This window comes from Triturus cristatus, chromosome 6 (genome assembly GCF_964204655.1).
Source record: "Triturus cristatus chromosome 6, aTriCri1.1, whole genome shotgun sequence".
Taxonomy (NCBI): Eukaryota; Metazoa; Chordata; class Amphibia; order Caudata; family Salamandridae; genus Triturus; species Triturus cristatus.
In genome coordinates this window covers 866,563,814-866,583,899 of record NC_140589.1, presented here as the reverse complement: position 1 = coordinate 866,583,899, position 20,086 = coordinate 866,563,814, and the positions used below count along the sequence as shown (strand labels likewise).

The following is a 20,086-nucleotide window of genomic DNA, read 5'->3' as shown; positions in this document are numbered from 1 at the left end:
GACCCCAACACAGCAGGTCGTAGAGGAATGAGGGTGGTGTTGTGTGAAGAACATTATAAAAAAGGTAGAAACCCGGCAATTGGAATAACTAACAAAGAAACCCTGAAGATGGCCTGCACCTACAAGTCTCATTCGATAGGAATATACCATGTCTACCTTATACAAAATAAAAAAGGATTTTCACACTGTGCAAAACGTATGCAAACCACAGGAAAACAGCAGCTACATGTTATCATAGTGCCACATTGTTTGATATTGTTTATCAACTGCATTATCTCAGGGATAACAAGCTTTGAAAATGGAGCACTTTTCTGATCTTTTGGTCTAAATGGCAACATAACCTAGTGGAGAGTTGGCCAAGACCCATCGGTACGGTACCAAGCAAACACTGCAGCATTTCACAAGTGGAACTGTGCAGTGATAGCAGGTGAGCTCTGTGGGGTAAAATCATGAGAAAGAACACTAAACAAGTCAAAGACAGGCACCTTAATTCACAACACAGTTACTACACTGCCCGAGGCTGTGAATGTTGGGAAAAATAAATATTACTCCTTCCAAAGTTCTCAATTCAGTTTATAATATATTTGCTTTGTTTTAAAGGTTCAGTTTCGTGGGTTCATTTTTCATACTGTTTGGCTCTTAATAATAGTCATTTTTTCACCTCTTTTGCAAGGCACAAGTTTAAAAATGTATAAGTGTGTTTACTTTTTGTAAAACTATACTTGCTCTTAGGTGCAAATGACTGCTGCTAAGTATTGCCTTTCTCTTGAAAATTATTTATAAAAAGCACATTTTAATTCAATGAAAATGTTTCCCACGACTTTCGTAGAAAAATACACCAATATGTGATTTTTTTTATAGTCTACCGAACTATGCCAAGACAAACAGAATACATTTTCATTACTCCCACCATAAACATAAAACACTTTTTTCTCTTTATTTTCATTATTTATTTTTTTAATAAAAAAAAAAATCACTATTGAGGTTTGTGAATAAATAAAAACATTAAAAACGTGTCTTAGCACTAGTGATGAAATCGCACAGTGTTTTAGAATATAATCGTAGGTAATCACAAATTGTTGGGAGCCTTACTTTATCAGAGCGTGGCCACATCAAACAGGTTCAGAACAGCTTGGCATTATTACGTGCCATCTATTCCAGTGGTATAACCAGGGGGTGTAGCGACCAGTAGATGCAGTGGCACCGGGCACGCTAAACTCGGACATTACTGCAATTTATTGCCCAACAGCGGTCAAAGTGGCCATTTTCCTTGCTTTCACCAGGTATCCTTGCTACGCTACTGTGTATTATGTATGTAGTTTAATACAGTTAAAAAAGCGTGTCTCCCGTACAGTATTTTTTACACTGCAGCACTGTGAAACCCATACCCTGAAGCCATCTACCAGCCATGGGATTTACCGACAAAACAAACTTTTCGTGCTCTTTCGCACTTACCAGAAAAGGCACAAACAATGCACTGTCTCTCGAGATACTTTTACTGCGCACAATTACGCAGTACTGCTAATAAATTATGCCCAGGCCCTGCGGAATCTGAGTCATGGAGTCAACAGAAACCCATTTCAAATCATCTCCTATTGCATCCAGGTGAGAGCCCGCTTTGTCCTGGGACAGTAAAACGCCCACCTCATTTGCAGCAGACCCCACAGGTGATATTCCCAGGGAGCGCGTGCGGCGAACACAAGCCCGCTCGCGCCCACGCACCTCAGTGAGAATAATGGAATGCTGCGAGCTTTGTCGTGAATTAACGACCGAGTAACTTAAGCTTCCGACGGCAAGATAAAAGCACAAAAGGACGTACCTGCATGCTCCTCAAAGTATCAATGGTTTCCACCTGAGGCACTATTTTGACGAGATGCCCGTCCCACGAGCTCCAGCTGTTGTCCGGCTCCTGATCCTTATCGCTGTGCTTGGTCATCAGCAGAAAGGCCTGGTAGGCCACCTCATCCGAGTCCTTTGAACAGTCCTTCCCGGAAGCCGCGTAGAGCAGCTGTAAAATCACAGACTTCTCCCCGGAGAGGTTATCTGGGACGAAGACGTGCAGGTTGTCCAGCCCAGGAATTTGCACCTGAAACGGTAACAAAGGGAGATTTTTTTTACCACGCGGGCCTTTCACCTCCTGGTTAAAGAGTAATGCTAGGATTCGAGGCCGCCCTGCAAAAAACCTGATAGTTCATGAAGCACTGGTAATAGGTATGGCCTGTCACGCATTTATAACTCCAGCGGATGTCACCTTTTCCTCTTCTTCACCTAGAACCCGAGTCGAGATGTATTTCAATGCAGTGCAGAAGTGCTCAACAAGCATTGGCATTGGCAATAGGTCGAGCGTTGGCAAGCTGGTTACTTTTTAATTGCAAGCTTGTTTCACAATGGGGAAACAAGAGTTTGCAAGATCAATAGCTTTCGCCTTTGGGACCTATTGGCTTTGCCAATGGTTATAACCATTGCGAATGCTGTACTGCATGGCTGAAGAATTGAAAAAATAAAATCTTTTGATACGGCCGGTCATATCATTTTGTGAGCGCACGGAAGGCCACAAAATGATACAGCTGTTTTTTTATCTTTTTAGTTACCGATACAAACTGGATCACTAACAAAAAATACATTTGAAGAAAACCTGAAAGCGTTCTTTATTTTTTTTTAAGCAGATGGGGGAGCAACAAGGGCAGGGCAGAAACTACACAACAGTGGGCAGAAGCAACAAAAGGGGGTGCAGGTTGGGCAGAAGCAACAAAGGGTAGAGGGGCTGAAGCAACATGGAGGGAAGACAGCAACATGGCGCACACTGCTCAGAAGGCAACGCAGGGGAAAGGGGGAGATGCACACATATCAGAGAGGAACATGGAGCGAAGCATGTGGGGTTGAGTAGCACACGTGGGAGATAGTGGGAAAACACATGTACATTCGTAAAATGCTTAAATACGGAGCGCCTGAATAAATGAGCTGTGGAAGGATGTAGTGAAGCGTTTATACTCCAGGGGAGGAACAAACACAAGAGGAGATAAAGACTATGCAGCCAATGAATAAGAAGTAAGCAAATGAGATTAACAACAAAGCAACAGATGCTAAGCAATGGATGGGCTCTAAGGCCATTGTAAACTAACAATATGTCTCCACGCAACAGTCGATGCGCTGTTGCAGGCAAAATCTAAAAAAGAAAACATGATGCCACCAAAGCATGGTCACCACATGATTGCAATAAAGATTTTAAATTTAAGAACATTCACTTGTGTAGCCGTTTTCCCACTGACTTTTTTTAAAATCCTAAGACTGTCACTTTTGCTATCATTTTTTTAAACTATTTGGGAAGCGGATAAGAATAAGTTACCACCTAACCTAATACTCAAAGAAGACGGAAAATAAATCACCATCTAAATCAGCACCTGAAATGTAAGCACAATAAATAATGAGTAATTAATGTAATATAGAACACAGATAAAATAGAAAGCACCACTTTGAACCAACTAAGGAACGAATAGTTTCTTACCTGTCGGTGTAGTTTTGCAGCTTGAAGATCTTTCTGGATTCACTATGCTGTGCATTATTCCGCGATCTTGTGGTTGGGTCCGGATTCGTAGTCTTTTCTTTGTTTTTTTTTGTTTTGTTTTTTTGTAGCCCAGGTGGGCGGCGACGACCACCATTTGGTGCACCTTCCGTGACGTCGTCGTGCTTCCTGCGGAAGTCCCACCTTTGGGGCGCCATCTTCGGGTTCTTTTTTTCCTTTCCCTTTTTTTTTTTTTTTTTTAACCCTAGGCGATTGATTAATCCTTCTTGTCCATTTTTCTGTACGTTTTCATTTCTTTGATCTTTTCCATTTAACCCCCTCTTCCTCCAGCCTCATCTTCCTGGCGGAGGTGGGTGGGTTCGCTAGTGAATCCAGAAAGATCTTCAAGCTGCAAAACTACACCGACAGGTAAGAAACTATTCGTTTTGCAGCGTGAATCTTTCTGGATTCACTATGCTGTGCATAGACTTTGTAGCGGTTTTCCTAATTTTGTGGCGGCTGGGTGGAAGATGAACGTTGGTCGTTGAAAATGTGTCTGTCCAACCTGTGCTTCCTTATTCATCTGAATGTCCACGCAGTAGTGTTTCGTGAACGTGTGCACAGATGCCCAAGTTGCCGCGAGACAAATGTCCTGGATGGGCGTGTTCGCCAGGAAGGCAACGGTGGCCCCCTTCTTCCTTGTGGAGTGAGCCTGGGGCCCCTCCGCTAGCTCCTGTCCAGCCTGTTTGTGGCAGAATTGAATAGTGAGGGCAATCCACCTAGCGATGGTGCCCTTAGTCACTGGCCTACCCATGAAGCTAGTAGCAAAGGACACAAACAGCTGCTTCGACTTCCTTGGTTCTCTCAATGTAGTGCATCACCGCTCTTCTGGCGTCGAGGGTGTGCAGGGCCTTTTCTGCGTTTGAAGTCGGGTTTTGGAAGAAACTTGGTATCTGAATACTCTGATTCATGTGGAACGCCGACACCACCTTGGGCATGAAGTGTGGGTCGGTCCTCAGGACTACCCTGTCCTTGTGAATCTGAATGTAGGGTTCCTGTAGCGTTAGCGCTTGAAGCTCGCTCACCCTGCGTAGTGAGGTTATGGCCACTAGAAAGGCCGTTTTCATCGTCAACATTTGCAGTGTGGCCTTGTGGATGGGTTCAAACGGCGCCTTCATGAGCTCCGTCAGAACCACGTTTAGATTCCATGCCGGCGGCGGCAACCTTTTCGGAGGGGCCATTCTTTTGGCTCCCTCCATGAATCTCTTCACCACCTGCGAGGTGAAGAAGCTTCCACCCTTTTCACCTCTGGTGTAGGCAACGATCGCCGCTAGGTGTACCCTTAGGGAGCTCGAGCAGAGGTTATTCTTTAGAAGGTGTGTGAGGTACCTCAGCACTGTTGAGTCTCTTGTCATTCTGTTTTGCAGGCCTTTTTTCCTGCACCACACAGTGGATCTCTTCCATTTTGCGCTGTAGCATTTTCGTGTAGTTGGCTTCCTTGCCTCCCGTAGCACTCGCATAGTGCTCTGAGGCAATCTTAGGTGTGCGAACTCTAGGTCTTCAGAAGCCATGCCGCCAGGTTGAGGGTCTCTGGCTCTGGGTGCAGTACCTCTCCGTTTTGCATTGAGAGCAGGTCTTTTCTCCTCTCGAACCTGTATGGATTGCCTTGTGCCATTTCTTGAATTTGTGAGAACCATGTCTGCCTTGCCCACTGCGGAGCCACTAGGATCAGAGTCATGTTGCTGGTTCTGCACTTGTCGAGCACTCTGTGCAACAGGGGTATCGGTGGAAAGGCGTAGGCAAATGTCCTCGACCAGCTTATCCATAGGGCATTTCCCTGGGATTGCTGATCTGGTTGCCTGGACGCGAAGCTTTGGCATTTCGCATTTTGGCGTGTTGCAAATAGGTCTATTGTGGGAGTTCCCCATCTCCGGAAAAGCTTCTCCGTTTCCTGGCCATTGAGCTCCCACTCGTGCGATGCCGAGGTCTGCCTGCTTAGCCAGTCTGCCTCCACATTGTCCTTCCCCGGTAGGTGAATTGCCAGTAGATCTATCCTGAGAGGTATGGCCCATCTCCAAATCTCCTGAGCCAGAGAGGAGAGAGGGAACGACTGTGTCCCCCCCTGTTTGTTGATGTAGAACATTGCCGTGGTGTTGTCTGTTTGAACCAACACCCTCTGGTTGTACAGGTGCCTCTGGAATGCCTTCAGGGCTAGCAGGATTGTCTTCAACTCGAGGTAATTGATATGGCGAACCGCATCTGCTGGAGCCCACAGACCCCTCACTCTGAGGTTGTCCATGTGTGCTCCCCATCCCTTCTGCGATGCGTCCGTGGTAATGGTCATTGTTGGGTTTGGTGGTGTCAGGCTTCTCCCTGCTGTCATGTTGTCTCTGTTCCACCAAGTTATCTCCTCCTGCACTGCGTGCGTAACAACCACTAGATCCTCCCAACTTCCGTTTGCTTGTGACCATTGCTGTTGTAGCCATTCCTGGAATGGTCTCATGTGCAGGCGTACATTCGGCACCAGCTGGATACACAACGCCATCATCCCCATCATCTTGCTCACTGACCTCACTGTCAGAGCTCGCCCCTTCTGGTAGAGCCGCGTCTCCCTCAGTAGGGCATCTGTCCTCCTGTCGCTGGGCACCACTGTACTGTTCAGGGAGTTGATTTTTGCCCCCAGGAAAATCTTCACCTGCTCCGGTTCCAGCGACGACTTCCCCCAGTGAATTGAGAACCCCAGGTTCGTGAGAGTGTCTGTTACGCGTTTTGCGTGCCTCTCGCACTTCTCGCGTGAGTTTGCCTTGACCAGCCAGTCGTCTAAGTAGGGGTAGACGTGTATCCCTTGCCTTCGTAGGTGGGCCGCGACCGCCGACAGGCATTTTGTAAAAACCCTTGGCGCCGATTTTAATCCGAAGGCCAGGGTTGTGAACTGGTAGTGTTCCTGGTCGATGTTGAACCTTAGAAGTCCCTTGTGTCTTCTGTTTATTGGGATGTGCAGGTAGGCATCCCTGAGGTCCACGGTGACCATGAAGTCCCCGTGTCTTATTTGGGGCAGTACCTCCTGCAGCGAAGTCATTTTGAACCTTTGTGTTCTGATGAACTTGTTTAGGTATCGCAGGTCCAGGATGGGTCTGAGGTTTCCGTCTACTTTCGGGACCACGAAGTAGTTTGAGTAGACCTCCTTGTTGCGTTCTCTGAACGGCACTGCCTCTATGGCTCTCTTTTCTAGAAGTTTCCGTGTTTCTTCTCTGAGTAGGGTCAGTTCTTGAGCCGATCTTTGCCTTCCCTTTGGCTTCCTGTTTGGCGGTTTTTTCTCCAAATCTACGCAGTATCCGTACTGCATGATGTTTAGTATCCACTTGTCTGTGGTTATACGCCGCCACTCGTGAAGGTAGAACCTCAGCCTTCCGCCTACTGGTGTTGTATGCTCGTAGGCTTTTGATCCTTCTCTCCCCCTCGATGTTACTGTTTTGCGCCTCACCCCTGGGGGCATGTCGAGGGTAGGCGTCCTCTTGCGTGCTGAGTCACTTTGATGAGGGCTGGTCCCCCCCTCTCCTTCTCTGGCCACGTCCGTTCCCTCTCCCGCGAAAGGACTGGCCCCGAGGTTGGTACTGCCAGTTTTGCTTCTGTTGACCTTGTCCGTGACTTTCACCCTGCTGACCCTGCTGGAACGTCTGGTGCGACGCCCCCTGCTGGTTTCCTCCCCTACCGTAGGGTCTCCTCGAGGGATTGCCTCGCCTCATTCCCCTCAGCTGTAGGGCCCCCATGGACCTCGCCGTTTCGTTTTCTTTTTTCAGCTGGGTGAGCTTCTCGTCAACTGTTGCTCCGAACAGTGTCTCTCCGTTGAAGGGGTTGCTAAGGATGTTGTTCTGCACCTCCGGTTTGAATCCCGAGATTCTTAGCCATGCATGCCTTCTCTCGGTGACCCCTATGGCCATGAGTCTTGCTGAAGTCTCTGCCCCGTCCAACGCCGTCTTTATACAGGAGTTGGCGATGTTTTTGCCTTCATCTACCAGGTGTGAGGCTCTCTGGCGGTATTCTTCGGGGAGGTGCTTTACTAGCTCCCCCATCTCGTCCCAGTGCTGGTACTGGTGTCTATTGAGGAGTGCATTGGAATTCGCCATGCGCCAGTGCATTGCGGCGTTCCTCTCGACCTTTCTTCCTGTGAGGTCTATCCTCCTGCTCTCTTTATCAGGTGGTGGGCCCGAGGTTGCTGGTACGTTGGCCCTTCTCCTGGCCGTGGAAGCTATGATGGAGTCGGCGGTCACGCTACCTTTGATGTAAGGGGGGTCCAGGGAAGAGTGTTTATACTTCTTCTCAGTCCTGGGCGTGATCGACCGGCAGGTCGCTGGTTCCTTGAAGGCTTCTCTCCCCTGATTCATCACACTTTGTAGCATGGGGAGGAACTGGCTCCTCGTCTGGATGGGGAGCAGGGCCTCGAGGAGAAAATCGACTTTCGGCTTCTCTTCGTCGAGTTTGACGCCGAAGGCTGTCGCTGCGCTCCTGACCACCATATTGTACACCCCAATGTCGTCGGGTGGCGAAGGCCTCGAAGGGTACGTGTCCACGGGCTCCTCCGGGTTTTCGGTGTCGAGATCATGCCATTCGATCTCGTGGCTGGTAGATGGTGCCGAGCCGTAGACCGACTGTTGGTCTTCTTCCTCGGCTTCCTCGTCATAATAGGTCTCGTCTTCCTCTTCGAGATCCCTCGTCAGGCCCTCGGTGTCGAATTCGTCCTCGACGACGTCCGTCGATGAAACCGTTGGAATCTTGAATTCCTTCATCTTGGCGTCTAACTCCTTCTTCCTTTGAAGGATGTTCTCCATTTCGGCCTCGAGCCGCCTCTTCTTCTTCTCCATCTCGGAGATGCTCTCGGCGTCGACCGCGGGTCTTTTCGCCGAAACTTGCGTCGACGTCGACCGTTCTTTCTGCGTCGATCGCCCTGATTCCTGGGTTGTCCTCGACGACCCTTGCTTTTCGGCGTCTTTCGGCACCAGTCCTTTTCGAAGGATCCGCTCGGCCTCTTGTCCATGGTTCCCCCTTTGGTCGTCGAAGTTTTCGGCGCCGGGGCTCCCTTCGTGGACTTTGACTCTGATTTTTTCGAGTCACCCTCGTGTTTTCGAGGTATTTTCTGTTTTGCGCTCGACGATTCTCTTACCTCGTCTTCTTTTTTCTTGTCGGTCTCTACGACCGTGAAGTTTTCGGCTGTCTCGGCTATGTTGTCCTCATCGTCCGTGGAGAGGCCCAGATCGTAGAGACACGGGGCCTTACCCTTGCCATCCATGCTGGCGTTGGCTCTTCTCTGCCGCTCCCTCACCCGGAGCGTCTTCGGCGCGAAGGCTGAGCAGGCGTTGCAGTCCTTACTCTGGTGTTCGACTGGCAGGCAGAGGTTGCAGACTGGATGCTGGTCCTTCTGCGCGAACTTGTGGTGGCAGTTTGGGCAGAACTTGAATGGCGTCTTGTCCATTGCGCTCAGGGCCTCTGAGTGCGCATCCTCCAAGGTCATCGAAGAAAAGGGCGCTGAACCTCCTTTCTTCGCCCTCCTGATGAAATATCTTCCTTTCCTGTGATATCTCCGTAGTATTTTTCGACGAAACTCGCTTTTCTTTCTTCTTCCTTCGGTTGTAACTCTGGAGCTTCTCGATGACGATCCAGACCCAACGGCGGAAAAAAGAATCTGAAGATGGCGCCCCAAAGGTGGGACTTCCGCAGGAAGCACGACGACGTCACGGAAGGTGCACCAAATGGTGGTCGTCGCCGCCCACCTGGGCTACAAAAAACAAAAAAAAACAAAGAAAAGACTACGAATCCGGACCCAACCACAAGATCGCGGAATAATGCACAGCATAGTGAATCCAGAAAGATTCACGCTGCAAAACTATTTTTAGACGGATTCTAAATGATTTGTACAGGCTTTGTGCAGTCACTCAAAGTGAGGGGAACCTGTGGATAAAGTGGGCTGCCACTGAAACATGGTATGCGCTGCGGTTGGTGGAAGCATATCTAAATGACAATTTCACAAACCAATGGACAAAGCCTTTTGATCTAAAGCTCCTCTATGTGTATGAATACATTTTTAAACAATAGTCTGACAACATAGCTAAAGGTCTCTCAAAGGCCAGACTTAAAGAAAAAATAAGTGGCGTGGGTAATAATGAACAGTCAATGCACCACAATGCAGCAGGAGTCCTCGAACCTCTAGGGTCTTCATAGCCTCGGCTCTAAGGATGTAATCCCATAAAATGTATTATTTGAAAAAGTGCTCAGAATTAGTGACAGATTGCAGTGTACGGTTATCGGCCTAGCTTCTTCCTCACTCTGCCTTTTCTTCTCCCTCATTCTCCATAACTCAGTCCCTTCTCTCTGCCTCACCCTTCTTCTTTCAGCCCTTCTTGCTTTCTCTTCTTCCCTACTTACTCTGCTTCTTTCAGCTCTCTTTTTTTTCTCCAAGCCATTCTCCCTTCTTCAGTTCTTGTCCCTTCCTTTATTTATTCCAGTATTTATGTAGCACTCCGTGACTAAGATAAGTGTCAGGGCGCTCTACATTTTAACAGAGAACGAGCAACAAGTTACATCTATGTAGGGGCAGGATTGACATTAGAATGCGGGCATGCACCAGTCAAAGAAGGAAAAAGGTGTTATTGCACGGATTAAGATAATTTGGTGTTGACTCTATTTGAGGAAATGTCTGAAAAGATATGCCTTGAGATGTTCCCCGACAGCGATGATTTGGTTAATTTTCTTAGTTCAGCAGGTAGGTAGAGTTCCAAGCCAATGGGACTGCCTTGGAAAGTATTGCCTGCAGGCGGTGGAAATTTTCAACTGGGGTACTTCCAGTAGATATTTACCTATACTTTGCAGTCTTTGCGAGACTCAGAGGTCAGAAGCCTTGTAAGGTTGGGTGGGTTATTGTCTTAGAGGGGCTTTTGGACTAAACATCATAATTTCAATTGAAATCTCACTGCTACCAGAGTATGGGGGTAATATGGTTGAGGTACATAGGCAAACATGGCATTGCCAAAGTCTAATCCATAATTAGTGACTGTGCTGCTGTTCTAAGATGCTCGGCTGAGAAGAGGTGTCAGAATGTCTTCCTGGTGTGCAGGTGGATCTTGGCTGCTTTGGTGGCTGTTGACGTGTGGCATTAGTGTGAAGGCTCAATATAGTGTGAACAATAATGATCTCCCCATGGGGAAGGGTGAAAAGCCTCTCAAGGCCAACATTTTCAGTGTGGAAGGATCAAGCTTTCTTTTGGAGCAGGTAGAGAGGAGGAGAGATTCAGTTTACTGCAGGTTAACTATAAGTAAGGTGTCTAATAGCTGGAATAACAGTTGACAAAGAAAAGTTCTTAGGACTTTGATGTCTTCTAGTCTTGATGTTTTAATCCGTCATGGTGTGTTGTCGGTGTATTGGTGCAGTGTGACACCAGAGAATTTTTAGATCAGATTTTGGGCCTTGTTTACATGTTAGGACTACCATTGATACATAAGTGATCTACCACTAATTGATAGTGATGGGGCTGAGACTGACCAATGAGGTCCCTTCTTCGCTCTGAACTGTCTATTGTTTTGCCCTCTGCCCATTATCTCCCCTCATTCACCAACATTCATCCGCCATTTCGCCAGCAGCCTCCTCTTCAAGATGGCGTCCCATCTGTACCCCAACGTAGGAATCGACTTATGACACATATTGAGTCACCTCAAACCCACAGCTCAGAGGGCACTGTAGTTTTGCTGCTGCCAGTGTAGGCAATCTGCTATTCAATTCAGTAGAGCCAGGGGCACGGTTTCTACCTCTCACTGCCTCAGGATTTCTACCTCTCACTGCCTCAGGATAAAGTCCCATTTCTAAGCACTGTAGAGGGGGCATAATTCGCTTATGATCAACCTTTACTTGCGCACTAGCAGAATTGGTGTACCTTTTTGATGTTTTGTAAGGCAACAATTAGGTCTGCTGTGAAAGTTGCTGTTATCAAATGGATAGCCAATGCATGCAATGTTTGGCCAAAAGTTTCTTGAAGACAAAGGCCAAATAGTTAACTGTTACTGTTAAAAAACTCATCATCAGTATTAAAACAAACATACATTTTGGACATACTAAGCAAACCAGAATTTGCTAGGAAAAACTATGCAGTCTTAACTTTCTATGTGGCTTACTTTCACATCAACAACCTGTGTTTTATATGCCATGTGTTCGGCACTAGCACTCATTAGGCAATCTTCTGTTTGGTGCGATACATTATTGTTTGAAAATTATTTTCAGTGATCTCCTGACGTCACTTATCTGCCACTTCCTTATTTAGTGTTTTCCAAAATGATGCATCTTGTACTGGCAAGATGTTACTTGCCAGTAAGCTTCATGTACCTGGGCACTCAGCGTGTTGAAGTCAATTGATATTGGCAGGTACTGCTTTTGCTGTAGTGATGATCGTCAATTAATTATACTAGGTTGTATCAATAATGGAGTTACAGACTATGTACATGGAATTAATTACCAGAGTAATTATAGCCCACTGCCAAGAGTCCCCTTCTGGAATTATAAGCCCGATCTGCAGGCAAGAGTTTGTAAGGGGGAGAGCTTAGGCAGAAAGACCATAATGCTACTAGAACATTGCACCCTATGAAGGTAAAATGTAAAATAAAGATGGGCAAACAGAAAGGCATGTACTGGGATGTTGGAGCAGAAGTGTTAAAGCAGTCACTATTGGCCTGAGCCACTTAGTTATATTCAGTGGAGCACACAACTTGCCAATGGTCCACTATCGTTTAGCCAGAGGACAGTCAGCAAGTTTAGTGTCGTTAGAAATGTGGTGGAGTAAGTCATGAGGCCAACACGTTAGTTTTTTGCACGATTGGCGTGCAGTAGACAATGGCTGTGCCGTGCATTTCAGGAGACTGGTTATATAACCATCCCAATGGGCATTCTTGGAGGTATGAATTGTGTGAAGTGCCTATGCCTCTAGGACAGGGTACCGCTCAACACTATTCTAAAGGTACCGAATGCTTGGATTAAACCAAGGAAATCAAACAATTTTAGGTCTCCTGCCACCTCAACTATGTCCCTTACTCCACTGGAAGTGCGGAGTATTCTCAGCGGGCTGCTTACAAATCATTCTGAAGGAAACTGGACGGGCGAGGTTGTGCAGACTAAAGCAAAAAAATAAAAAACTTTTGTCTTCAATCGTTTTAATTTGGCAGGCTTCATTTACATAGCAATTCTGACTGTGCTCAAGTTATAGGCAAAATGTCTCTCCTAGCTTGTCTGTATGAGTTGAGCCTCCTAGAATGTCTGGCAGTTGACAAGTAGTTGCCATGCCACCATTCCCGCTGCTTGGTGACATATGGATTCCATGGAGGTCCTTACAGCTGCCAGTTCTTTTACTTTTTAATCTAATAGCAACTCTCACCTAGTTTTCCAGCTTCAATGTATTTTCTTCTGTGGATGACCTAACGCTTCTTTGTATGCATTATATTAGCTAGGACCTCTGTGGCATATCACCTATACTCATCAGAGCGGTCAAGAATCACAGGTGCTCTTGATGCTGAACTGTCTTTTCCCTATAAATTCAGAGGTGTTTGTTTTTTATTCATATGTATTAACAGGAGTATGCAACAAGATTGTTGTGGTTGGCTCTACGCAGGTTATTTCCCTGCCTGCAGCACATCGCAGTCGCGTCTGTTGCTGTAGGTGCCAGCAGAGAATGACAAATAAAAAACCTGTCAGGATGAGCTGACGACATGGGTGTGCCAATCCCGAAGTGACCACAACAAGGCAAATCCCACTTCAGGGTCGCCACCACGTGCAACAAACCAACCACACAGCAGATGCGGCCCAAAATGAAGAAAAGATTTGAAGGAGAGAAAATAGCCTCATGGTGCTTAAAGAACAACAAGGTGAACCTCCTTTCTGACATACTGTAATTATGTAACTCTGTTTATTTCCTTACGGCTAACCTCATGTAAAGCGCTCTGATACCTCCGGGTCTAGCCAGAGCTATATAAAACTCTTCAAATGAATAAATAAATACTGAATTCTCCACGCTGAATTCCCCTACAGACTTCAGCATATTAGCACCTTTCTTGCTTTACGTGGCAAGCTATTGGTGGTTATAGCAGAGCTCTGCACTGTCCTCTACCCGGACCCTACTAACTGGAACACCAGACATTGGTAGCTCCTCCACATCGTAACTGCCTATCTCATAACGTGCTCTCTTAAAAATAAACCATCAAACCACTGCTTGTTTTACAGATTTAATTCTAAGAGGCTTGATTAAGTTTGGTACACAGAGCATTTCAGTCAAAGCTCTTCTTTCTTTAGGAACAAATCACTACATGATAGTACTGGGGGAAAACAAACTTCTCTAGAATTCACTCGTTCTTAGAGCACAGAAATGGAAAAAGGGCAGTTTGAGAAGGATGTTCTTTGCTTAGCACTGAGAGGCATCATATATCAGATAGCTTTTCGTAAACGTGAACAGATCTGTACCTCTTGGAAAGAGAATATATCTTTGGTCTACAAGTAAATCCTATTCGCAAGCAGGATAGAAAAGGTAGATGTACTGACCGGGGTTGGATTGGGATTAAAAATCGGCCCGGGCACGCTAAAATAAAAGTGGCCCACATTTGCATATTGCCTTCCCACAAAACACTGCTTCGGCAAAGTTTTATAAAAAGAAAAGGAAGGAGAGCGGTCTCTGACAGATGCATGTTTTCTTAACTTTACTTCGATACAAAAAAAATGCACAGATTAGTTCACACTGGTGAAACACACCTGAAAACAAGTGAGGCCACCTCTGCTCAGGCCCCCTGCCCCCGCTCAATCTGCATACATTAATGGGCCGGCCCAGCGAGAGAAAGGGAGTGAAACCTCTGCCCGTTGATAAAAGGGAGGTAATAGACACCCATCTGCCTCCAGAAAGGCCCTTCAGGAACCCACTGGCAGTATCCCAACAACACAGACACCGTCCAAATCAGCCCCCCAGGCTGCCACACAATGCAGCCCACAACTGCAACTTTAAACCGGCCCCTCAGCCATTGCCCGAGTGCACGCCTTTCCAATCCGACCCTGGTACTGACTGGATGTATGCCCAGTACTTAATTTGAGCCAGTGGTTTCCGGTGCTCGGCTCCGGCACTTAATTGCCAGCAATGTCGCTTATTACAGCCTGCCACATGGTGGCGCTTTCTGCCTAATTTAGGTAAGAGCACAACAACAGCTGTTTATTAATTCAACTTACACTTACAGTGACTAATACCTGCCTCCAAAGCCATTCTTATAGCTTTAGGGGCCTGGAAAAGGAGGACTTGTCATACTTGTAAGAGTGTGATGGTTAGTTGTTGTGTTGGCACTGTCATTTGCAGCGCTTTCCCGGGCACAGATGGTGCAAGCTGTAGTGTCCTCCTGAGAGGGCCCTGCCACTAATGTTTTTGGGGGGGACAAATTAGGCACTGTAGCATGCCTCATAAAACACAATCAAGCGACAATTTGAGTCACAACTATTTGGCAGCAAACTAAAAGTAAGCAATGAAGCAGGATCCTTGTTTTATACAATTTATCATCCCAGAGGCAATCAATTCAGTTTCTAATGTTATGTAATTGGTGAAATAAATAAAGGCCATAACCAGACTGGGGAGGTCAGTTAGATAACACACCAGATGGCAATGCGAAAAAGTCCCATAGCTTAGTCTTTATAAGGATATCTTAGCCTTTTATCCTTCCAAGAGAGAAAAAAATGATCACTGCATGTGATTGGGTGATTATGTTTTGTTTAGAAAACATTTCTGAAAAGTACTCTGGATGAAAGCCTAGCATTATTACTGATAATCATCTCTTGATCTGACAGACACAATGTGCGCAGCGGAGCGAACAAACATCATTTGCTTTTAAGAACATAATTTTCGTAGGTATAACTTGTTTCTAATTTTGCCCGCCATCAATTCCAGGAAATGGCATAAAGGACATTTCTGAGTAACCCAATTGATGTACCTTTAGGGTTAGCATTTCTAAGACGCCTCGATAAGGGCAACTCCTGTATTTATTACAACAGGGCCTACCTTCACGTAGTGTTTAGTTCTTAAAGCATGCAGCAGCTCCCACACCGGTGCAGAATATGTGAATTCAGCAGCAATTTCCAAGTCCTGGAAAGAAATAATGGATAACATTTTTGCTAAGATCCACATTTCTGTGGATGGAAACAGAAACTGACAGACCTACAATCCGCTTCAAAGCTCAGTCTGAATTTACCTTCCTCAGCATTTTAGCAAATCCAAGCGCTTTGGACGCCCGCTCCCTGGCTTCATGGAAAAGCTCCTTCAGGGCCCGGCTGGTTTCAATGACAGACCTCCTAGAAGTCAGAGGGAAGTTACTCGGTAAGTGAACACATTTCAGTCTCATTGACAGTCATCTCTAACTGTCCAAATTAGGTCTACAAATGACATATGTGAGTAATCACCACAATGGCCAACTGTCTGCCTAGAAGTGTCCCACCAAAAACACCCAGAGAACTTTAAGACACAAAAAAGATTTTCAACCTAAAAACTAAAGCTGTGTCCAGCATGTAGCGCTAGGAAAAACAGTGAAAAGTGTTTGCGGTGGCTGTGTGAGTACAAACGGGAAATAACGTTGCTCTGAAACTTCAATGTAAATAATAAACAGTCTTCGTACCGAATTTCTTCAGATGCGCAGCTGTCATCTGCGCTGGCCCAGAACTCATCACAGCTTTCTTGCAGACCCGAGTCTAAAAACTTGCCAGTCGATTTCAGCAGCATTCCAGCAATATCACTGAGTAGACAAGTAGAGGCAGAATGAAAAGCAACCAGCAATTTAATCGTCATAGAAACACAGGACATGTCTGCATTGCAAGTAACATCATGCACAATAAACGGTCATAATTATCATTTTTAGCCCCTCCAATACTATGCTAACTAGATATACACTGCTCACTGTTTCATTGAGCAGAGTTTCTGTGACAAGCAATAGCTAGGCAGATGCTGACAAGTGGCTACTTGTGTCTCTACTTTACAACATGAGACATTCCATGCTATTCTCCCTAGTTCCTGGCAATTTTACACTTCTAGCTATCTCCAACTGCAGTAACTGTAGCGTACACCGAGAATTTACTCACACCACATTTTATGGTACAACTTCACAACTCACTCAGACAGAACAACAGGTCTCTTGCAATTGGAACAAAATACAAAATTAATTTACAACACACATTTACACTGGAGCACTACTGACATAACTCTTTCAAACCAGAAGAAACAGTCATACCATCAAAAATTACAACAACGGTACACTAGCATAGCACCACTAGGACGTCACTTGACTATGGCAATACAAACACATCTCACAATATCCCCCCTCACGCCAACCAAGATCAGGAACAATGAAATGTAACCTTCCTTCAAACCTGGCACATGGACAACAACATTCACCTGCCATTTTGGCATAGGTATAACACAATAATGAAGAGTTACACAATGTTTCTAAACACAAAGCACTACATAAACAATGAAAGGAAAGTAATCATGCCTCCCACCGAATAAGGAAAACACAAAACAGATCACGGTCAAAGGTGTCTGACCCCATGTCTGCCCTCCCTCGGCCGAATCTATATCCAGGTGTCATGAAGCATTGATTAGTTCTCCCACAAGACATTTTAAATATAGGCATTGTGAGAAATTGAGTTGTTAGTTGAGGGGGGCGTGCACTCTTTCAAGCAGCAGTCACAATCCTTGCAAGGTTGAATCACAAAAAGTCCCTAAATTAACCTGTGCTTAACGCTCTGGTACTTTGGACAAAAGTACTCATGCTTAACTTGGAGGCAATGTGTAAAGCATTTATGCAGAACTGTCTAGGGCCCACCCCAGCCACTCCTGTTGCAGGGGCAGACAAACTGTCTCAGAAGGTACAGTTCAGCAGGACAAGTCAGATGATTCGTAGTCAGGGATCCACTGGACGAAGTCGTAGTGAAGAATTCTACGTTCGGAATTGGTCTCTTTTATGGAAGTCGGAAATCTCGAATGGGATGAAGCTGCAGGCTGGACTCGATGTGTGCTCCACAAGGCGGGATACCCCTTCTGTGAAGGAGCTTAGTAAACCACCTAGCACTTCACAAACCCTCGCTCCTTCGGCTGAGGCTTGTGAGCGTATTAATATTTTCTTTTCTGATAAAATTAAGAAAATATACTCTTCCTTTACCCCTCAAGATACCCATAACAACTCAGATAATTTATCCAAAATCATGATGTCTCCAGAAACATCTTTAACCTTATCAGACCCAGGAAACACACCTCGGCTAACCAGCTTTGCACCATTCTCAGAAGCTGAGGTTCTAGCAGTCTTAAACACGGTTAAATCAGGCTCACCCTCAGATCCCTGTCCTCACTTTGTGTTTGCAGAAATCGCGTCTACACTTTGTCCTGTGATCACTCGACTCTTTAATAAATCACTCACCACTGCCACTTTTCCCGCTGCCTGGAAGCACGCCTCCGTGACCCCACTATTGAAAAAAGCTGGGTCCGATATTTTCAACCCTGAAAATTACAGACCAATTTCCCAGCTCCCCTACCTCTCCAAGGCTTTGGAGAAATTGGTAAATAAACAACTGACTAAATACCTGGAAGACAATTCCCTTCTAGACATCTCCCAGACTGGCTTTAGAGCCAATAACAGCACCGAGACAACGCTGCTGGCAGTATCAGACAGTATCAGATCCTCCACCGATCAAGGTGGAGCAGTAGCACTGATACTGCTGGATCTGTCAGCGGCGTTTGACACGGTATCACACAAATGTCTGCTGAATATACTCCAGGATAAAGGAGTCCAATCTACAGCGTTGAAATGGATACATTCCTTCCTGAGCAACCGCACCCAGGCAGTACACATGGGCCAATTCCACTCAAGCCCCAATCACATCAACTGCGGGGTTCCTCAGGGCGCCTCACTGAGCCCCACCCTTTTCAATGTCTATATATCATCTTTTGCGGACATTGGAAGGAAGTGGGGTATTGGGATCTGCTCTTATGCGGATGATACGCAGTTGATGGTGACGATGGATGAAAGACCAGAATCCTGCAAAAGCAATCTACACGACTGTCTCTCTGAAATGGCACGATGGATGCATGATCACTGTTTAAAGCTGAATGCAGGCAAAACAGAGATTCTTCTGTTCGGAGGCGCCAAACGTATGTGGGATGATACCTGGTGGCCACCCTCACTGGGAGTGGCCCCCACCCCAAAACAACATGCTAGGAATCTAGGTATTACCATGGACGACACACTATCCATGAAAGACCACGTTCGATCCCTTTTTGGCAAGGGCTTTGCCATATTGAAACTCCTTGCTAGGATATTTCCCTGGATTCCCCTAGATTGCAGACGTTCAGTGACACAGGCCCTATTGGTTAGTCGTCTGGACTATGGCAATGCGCTGTTCGTAGGGATGAACGAATCTCTATTTTCCCGTCTGCAGGTTCTGCAAAATCTGGCGGCCAAACTCATCTGTAATAAAGGCTATCGCGACTCTGCATCGGATTGCCTAACCAAACTTCATTGGCTTCCGATGCGTCAGCGGGCTGCTTTTAAACTGCTTAACCATGCCTACCGGGCCTTACACAAGACCGGCCCCTCAATTCTTCATGGAAAAATTGAATTCTACGTACCCAACAGGAACTTACGCTCCTGTCAATTGGCCCTGGCTAAGACGAAACGTATCTACAAGGCCAGAACAGGTGGTCGCTCCTTTTCATATCTAGCGGCAAAAAGCTGGAACGAACTACCTTCTGACCTAAGACATACCACGAACCACCTTCAGTTTAGAAGAAAATTAAAAACCTATCTCTTCCCCAACCCTCAATGATCTCAGCACACGCCAGCGGTAGTTTCTTTGGTACATAGCGCCGTGATATCCCTTGGGATGAGTGTCGCGCTCTATAAAAACCATAAATAAATAAATAAATAAATCTACCACAAAGTCAGGCCGACCGGCGATGCGCCTTGGTCATTTGGGCGAGCCCAAGCATGACATTTTCACCTGTTCCCAAACAATGGTTAGAGCTTATTGGACTTAATAAGGTAACCCAATGTTATCCGATTGAAGGGTTTGGTCCCGCAGTAGTGAACAATTAATTTGTCAGTTTTTTTAACACCAGGACATGTAAAACTTAAAAGTACATGTCCAATATTCTGAATACAATGCACTGTTTAGGGCCTACCCTAGGGGTGACATATGCATTAAAAAGGGATTTTTGGGCTTGGCAAAAGGTTTATTTTGCCATGTCGAGTTGGCAGTTTAAAACTGCACACATGCTGCAATGGTAGGCCTGAGGCATGTTTTAAGGGACTATGTAAGTGGTCGGAACAATAAGTGTTGCAGGCTCACCTGTAGCATTTAATTTACCAGCCCTGGGTATATGGTATACAACTTTACTAGGAACTTATAAGCAAATTATTTATGCTAATCAGGTGTAAGCTAATTTCACCAGGTTTTAGGAAGTGAGTACAAGCACTTTAGCACTGGCTAGCAGTGGTAAAGTGCATAGAGTCCTAAGGCCAACAAAAATGAATTTAGCTAAACAGG

General features: G+C 46.0%; 1 protein-coding gene across 4 annotated transcripts in view; it reads right to left on the bottom strand.

Annotated features, from left to right (window-relative positions):
* The window catches only part of MAP3K4 (mitogen-activated protein kinase kinase kinase 4), a 483,141-nt gene that overhangs the window by 136,041 nt on the left and 327,014 nt on the right, over window positions 1–20,086 (bottom strand). For all 4 annotated transcript variants that reach the window (XM_085611454.1, XM_085611451.1, XM_085611452.1 and 1 more), the window contains exons 7-10: window positions 16,168–16,284; window positions 15,748–15,847; window positions 15,558–15,641; window positions 1,820–2,086 (exon numbers count right to left, since the gene is read on the bottom strand). In XM_085611454.1, coding sequence (XP_085467580.1) covers window positions 1,820–2,086; window positions 15,558–15,641; window positions 15,748–15,847; window positions 16,168–16,284 — 568 coding nt within the window. The remainder of the gene's footprint in view (window positions 1–1,819; window positions 2,087–15,557; window positions 15,642–15,747; window positions 15,848–16,167; window positions 16,285–20,086) is intronic.